Source organism: Myxine glutinosa, chromosome 1 (genome assembly GCF_964187855.1).
Source record: "Myxine glutinosa chromosome 1, kmMyxGlut1.1, whole genome shotgun sequence".
Classification (NCBI taxonomy): Eukaryota; Metazoa; Chordata; class Myxini; order Myxiniformes; family Myxinidae; genus Myxine; species Myxine glutinosa.
Window position 1 is genome coordinate 418,035,603 of NC_136261.1, and position 6,068 is coordinate 418,041,670.

At 38.5% G+C, this 6,068-nt stretch overlaps 1 protein-coding gene across 1 annotated transcript; it reads right to left on the minus strand.

Moving 5' to 3' along the window:
* Positions 1-2,849: 2,849 nt before the first annotated feature.
* Positions 2,850-5,327, minus strand: LOC144889867 (uncharacterized). The gene is made up of 5 exons (XM_078771071.1): positions 4,336-5,327; positions 4,093-4,183; positions 3,685-3,962; positions 3,447-3,537; positions 2,850-3,316 (listed from the first exon to the last, which is right to left on the minus strand). Exons 1-3 carry the CDS (start codon positions 4,446-4,448, stop codon positions 3,741-3,743), a joined length of 426 nt encoding a protein of 141 aa, XP_078627197.1. The 5' UTR covers positions 4,449-5,327; the 3' UTR covers positions 2,850-3,316; positions 3,447-3,537; positions 3,685-3,740.
* Between the last annotated feature and the right edge of the window lie 741 nt (positions 5,328-6,068).

Here is a 6,068-nt window from a genome sequence, read left to right on the forward strand (position 1 = left end):
ATAAGGATTTATGTGGAAGTACAATTAGTAAACAACAAATACATGGTTTTAAGAAAAGAAAAATATATGATAGTATAGCGATGGTTAACATGACAAAGAAGGAAGGTAATAAGATAAGGATAGAAAGCCGAGGAATACAAACCGATTTGGTAGTGGGAAGATGGGGTGGTATTACCTGTTATAATATTAATCTCACATATATTTCTGATACATAAATGGCAGGAAAAAGACTACAAGAGAATTATAATTTTTGTATTCAGGGATACCTACAAGAAAAGGGTGATCGGTATTACATACCTTATGATTTGGAGCATATACATGGAAATTTTGTCATTAAAAAGTGGCCTTATACTGATATTGCTAAACCCACAAATAGAGACTTGTTTAAAATATTAAATAAAAATGAACTTCTCAAAGTTATGAAATATAAAACTCTTTTAGAAATCGTCATCAAATCTTATTGGTATCCTATTATGAGAAAAATAATTATAGATACAAGAATATCTCAAAATCCAGATGAGTATATGTATAATATTCTTTGGAGCTCAAGCTCAAGGGTAGCAAGGGATGAGGAAGGAGTTGAAGAAGAGAAGGAGGAAGGAGTTGAAGAAGAGAAGGAGGAAAGAGAGAAGGAGGAGAGGGAGTAAAAGGAGAAGGAGGAGAAGGATGAAAGGGAGAAGGAGGAGAGGGAGAAAAAGGAGAAGGAGGAGAAGGATGAAAGGGAGAAAAGCAGAAGGAGGAGAGGGAGGAGAGGGAGAAAAAGGAGGAGGAGGAGAGGGAGGAAAGAGAGAGGGGGGAAAAATATAAAAATATGACCATTCCTGAGATTAATGAAAGATTGAAGTTATTACGACAAATAAATCAATCTCAACGCACCGAAGAGGAAAATAAAGAACTAATGACTCTTATGAAGATATTGGTTTTTAAATTTGCTATAATAAATTCAGAGAGCAGATATACAACATATAGTTGAAGATGTTGGTGTTATTGACTTCAGTTAGTTTTATTTGTAAATAAATGGAGGAGAGAGTGAAGGCATTCCTAAGGATTCTTTATGTTTTAAAAATCAAGATAGAAATGTATATGTCGAAAACCCAAAAGGCTTTGGCACTATGTAGGACTTTTTCTCATCAATAAATATGAGTTATTGTCTCAAATGTAAAAAGAAAACTAAATCTAAAAATATCTCCTTTGTTAAAGCTAAAAATAATAGAGTTTATCAAAAAGGAATATGTCAAGTGTGTGGCTCTAAAAAGTGCCAATTCTTCTCTCCTAAAAGTGGAGGAGACATACAAAAGTTTTTGTCAGGAAGTAAATTTACAACAACTGGAATTCCAGGGGAACTACATCTACCTGGATATTCTTTCTGTGGTCCTGGAACAAACCTGGATAAAAGATTAGATGAGGCTGACAATCCTAAACCTTGGTCTAAACCTACAAATAGGGTTGACGAAGTGTGTATGAAGCATGATATTGCTTATGGGAAAACCACTACGTTGACTGAAAAACATAAAGCCGACAGAGAAATGTTGTATAATTTGTCTTTGATACAAAATCCAACGTTGAGAGAGAAAGTTGATAGGTTTATTGTGAGAAATTTGATAAATGCTAAATTGAAACTTGGCCTTGGTTATTCACCCTCAAAAAACTATTAGGCTCTAATGATGTCATCAAGACTGAGGAGCTTTTGGCTGATGAATTACATAAACCTATAATCACAAAGTTTAAAAGAAGGAAAGTTTATTCTAAATACACCGACCACATATGGTCCGCTGATTTAATTGAACTAAAAAATGATAAGGGATACAAGTATGCTTTAACCGTTATTGATTTGAGGAGTAGATTTGCTTGGGTTGTTCCTTTGAAAAACAAGAGAGGTTATACTCTGATGTTAGCCTTCCAACAGATATTTAATAAAAGTAAAAGAAAACCAAAGAAACTGTGGACCGATGAGGGAACAGAGTTCTATAACAAAATATTTATGAAATTTCTTAAGGGGGAGGGTATTAAATTATACAGCACCTTTAATGAAGGAAAAGCAGTTGTTATTGAGCGTTTTAATCGTACTTTAAAAGAGAAATGATATAAAAAATTCACACAACTCGGTTCCCAAAAATGGGTGTATTTTATTCAGGATATTGTAGATAATTACAATAATACAGTTCATTCATCAACAAAATCAAAACCATCAGAAACATTTACAAAATTAGAATATGAAAAGGAGATTAATTTGAGAAAGCCCAAGTTCAAAGTTGGTGATATTGTAAGAATATACAGATGGAAAAGTCATTTTGAGAAAGGTTACACAAAGAGATGGACTAATGAATTATTCAAAATCGTTGATGTAATGGATACTATGCCTTGGACTTACAAATTATATGATATGAATTGGGAAGAAATCTTGGGTTCATTTAACTCACAAGAATTACAAAAAACAAAACTGATAATTCATTAAACAACAACCATCCATACTTTCATCCACCCAGATTAGCTAATTTAATTAGTTGTAATAAAAAAATAAAAATAAATTAAAAAAATCATAAGCCACACCCACACAGAGCCCACCCACAAACCCCGCCCACGCAGACCCCGCCCACACAGACCACGCCCACACAGACCACGCCCACACAGACCCCGCCCACACAGACCACACCCACACAGACCACACCCACACAGACCACACCCACACAGACCACACCCACACAGACCACACCCATCATCCCCCACCCCTGTGTGCCCCCACCCTTGATCCCCCCTCATCCCACCCCCACCTTCCCCACACACACAAGGGGAGGGGAGGGGTGGGATGAGGGGGGATCAAGGGTGGGGGTGCACCTTCTCATCTTTTTTCCCTTTATTCTCTTTTTGTAATTGAGAATTAAATAATTCTGGACAAAGCGAATAAAATCAAAATTATGAAATAACATTAAAAACATTAAAATTATAATAAAACATTTTCACGAGGTATAAATTCAGTTTCTTCCATAAATTCAGTTTCTTCCAAGGTATCATGTGGTATAAATACAGTAATAAAATCAAAATTATTAAATAACATTAAAAACATAAAAATTATAATAAAACATTTTTCACGAGGTATAAATTCAGTTTCTTCCATAAATTCAGTTTCTTCCCAGGTATCATGTGGTATAAATACAGTAATAAAATCAAAATTATTAAATAACATTAAAAACATAAAAATTCTAATAAAACATTTTTCACGAGGTATAAATTCAGTTTCTCCCATAAATCCAGTTTCTTCCAAGGCAATCCAACATAATGTTGTCTCCCATGTTGACTTCACCAATTTATTTTGTGTCTGCAAGGCATAAAAGGGATTTTAAATTAAAAATCACCAAACACAGTATTTGCCTGCCGTGTCATCCCAAAACCACATGAGGGCAGTCTAAGACCATAAATGAGAAACTACATTTTTCCAAACAACTCACATGACCAGGAAATAGGTTGACACTCCGGTCGTCGAAGTTGTGAAATCCCTGGGTTTCATCAAACGTCATGTTGTTTGGTTGGCTTTTAATGCTGAAATAAAGCAAACAGTTGACATTTAAATACCAACTCACTGGTGATATCAAAATCGCAAGACAGTATCCAAGTATCAACCAAACCGTTTAATAACACACATACACACAGTATCAAAGTTTGTGAAGAATTAATCATATATCTTACCTCAAATCCCAGGTCTTTATGAAGTCATCGATCTCATCTATTGTCTCTGCAATTGATCAATCATCATCCTTCGGAACTCCAGGTAATTCTGTAAGGGGTTCATTCAGATCCTCCCTTTGTTGGTGAGAGAGGCTGTTCAAACATTCAACCATCTCATTATGAAGACCCCTCCGAACTTCAGTGAATTCTTTAAGCGTTTCATTGAAATCCTTCCTTTGTTGGTGAAAATCGTTCACTTCATTTTCAACATCAATCACCAGGTTTGATTTCTTTTGTGTCTGCAAGGCACAAAAGGGATTTTAAATTAAAAATCACCAAACACAGTATTTGCCTGCCGTGTCATCCCAAAACCACATGAGGGCAGTCTAAGACCATAAATGAGAAACTCCATTTTTCCAAACAACTCACATGACCAGGAAATTGGTTGACACTCTGGTCGTCGAAGTTGTGAAATCCCTGGGTTTCATCAAACGTCATGTTGCTTGGTTGGCTTTTAATGCTGGAATAAAACAAACAGTTAGTTAAAGGAAATAACACACAGCTCACTTTGCCCCACAACTCCTTTAACACACAGTTATTCAACCACCAACTTTGATAAAAAGGAGAAAATTAATGGATTGAAGTTTGTGAATAATTAATTATATCTCTTACCTCTCGCATAGAATTTCAAACAAGGTGTTTAATTCGTTGTCAGTCATTGGTTCTGTTGAGACAACCTTGGATAATATTAACGGGTGAGAGAGGCTTTCTAAACACTCAACCATCTCATTATGAAGACCCCTCCGAACTTCAGTGAATTCTGTAAGAGTTTCATTTAACTTCTCCCTTTGTTGGTGAAGATCAATGACTTCATTTTCAACAGCAATCACCAGGTTTGATAAAGATATACTGTAAAAGAGAAAAAACAATAATTATTGAGAGGATGTTAATGATGTTCCATATAAGCCAATGAATAATTAATCGTGAGAACAAAAAAACGTACCTGTCTTCTGATAAAGCTTCATCCTCCATCCTCCAGAGAAACATAACGTGTGTTTAAAAAAGCAAGGTGTGGTTAGAGCCTTTATAGGCAAGGCTGAGTCATTGGCAAGGCTGTCATTTCCTGTGCCACGTTGGCAACTGGCTCAACAAAAGATGATGCAATGTTTCGCCATAAATGATAGAACCAAGAATGAGCCAGACTAAAGAGTGGTCTAAGGAACTACATTAAGGGGCTAGTGGGGGGAATAGGGTAAAAATTACATGTAAGTGAAAAGGATCATAGGTTCATAAGGCTAGAAGGATTATAGGTTCATAAAGGAAGAAAATCATAGGTTCATAAGGTGAGAAGCATTATAGGTTCATAAGGTGAGAAGGATTATAGGTTCATAAGGCGAGAAGGATTATACGTTCATAAGGTGAGAAGGATTATAGGTTCATAGAGGGAGAAATAGAGGTGTTTATGATTTTTGAAAAAGACAAGGGGGAAATTACATTAGATAGGGATTTCCCATGTTAAACGGAGGTGTCCCAGAAGCAACATTTATCACCTACTCCCCTCTTTGTGGGTGGCACCTCTTTGTGGGAGGACCTCTTTCTGGGTGGTGCCTCTTTGTGGGAGGCACCTCTTTGTGGGAGGCTGCTCTTTGTGGGTGGCCGCTCTTTGTGGGTGGCCGCTCTTTGTGGGTGGCCCCTCTTTGTGGGTGGCCCCTGTTTGTGGGTGGCCCCTCTTTGTGGGTGGCGCCTCTTTGTGGAAGGCCCCTCTTTGTGGAAGACTCCTCTTTGTGGGTGGGGTATCTTTGTGGGTGGCTCCTCTTTGTGGGTGGCTCCTCTTTGTGGGAGGCCCCTCTTTGGGTGGCTCCTCTTTGTGGGAGGCCCCTTTTTGTGGGAGGGTGCTCTTTTTGGGAGGCTGCTCTTTGTGGGTGGCATTTCTATGTGGGAGGCCCCTCTTTGTTGGAGGCTACTCTTTGTGTGTGGCTCCTCTTTGTGGGTGGCCCCTCTTTGTGGGTGGCCCCTCTTTGTGGGTGGCCCCTCTTTGTGGGTGGCTCCTCTGTGGGTGGCCCCTTTTGTGGATGACCCCTTGTGGCTGCGGGCTCCGCGGGCGCCTAACGTAGGCTCTGCTGGGCACCCCCTCCACTCGGTTAGGAATTAGATGCAAGTTAGGTCAGGAATTTGTAACATGTTCAGGATGCCGGCGATAGTTCGCCTACTCTTCACGAAGGAAACCGTGGGATCTTTAACGTCCACCAACTCATGTCGGCAGACGGGATTTCCGTTTAACGCGAATCCGAGGGACGGTACGCGCATTGATGAGTCACCCTACCTGTTGTGGAAGAACATACAATCAGGTTCAGATTCTAATCGACTAACCGATTAAAACGTTTACCGGATTCGAACCTTTAATT

Bases quoted from the DNA above. Each gene is read 5' to 3' on its own strand.
- LOC144889867 (XM_078771071.1), bottom strand. From the start codon at position 4,448: ATGGTTGAGTGTTTAGAAAGCCTCTCTCACCCGTTAATATTATCCAAG. The intron at 4,184-4,335 runs GTAAGAGATATA...GTTTTATTCCAG, and splicing joins TTTGAAATTCTATGCGAGAG to CATTAAAAGCCAACCAAGCA. The intron at 3,963-4,092 runs GTGAGTTGTTTG...TGTGCCTTGCAG, and splicing joins TCAACCAATTTCCTGGTCAT to ACACAAAAGAAATCAAACCT.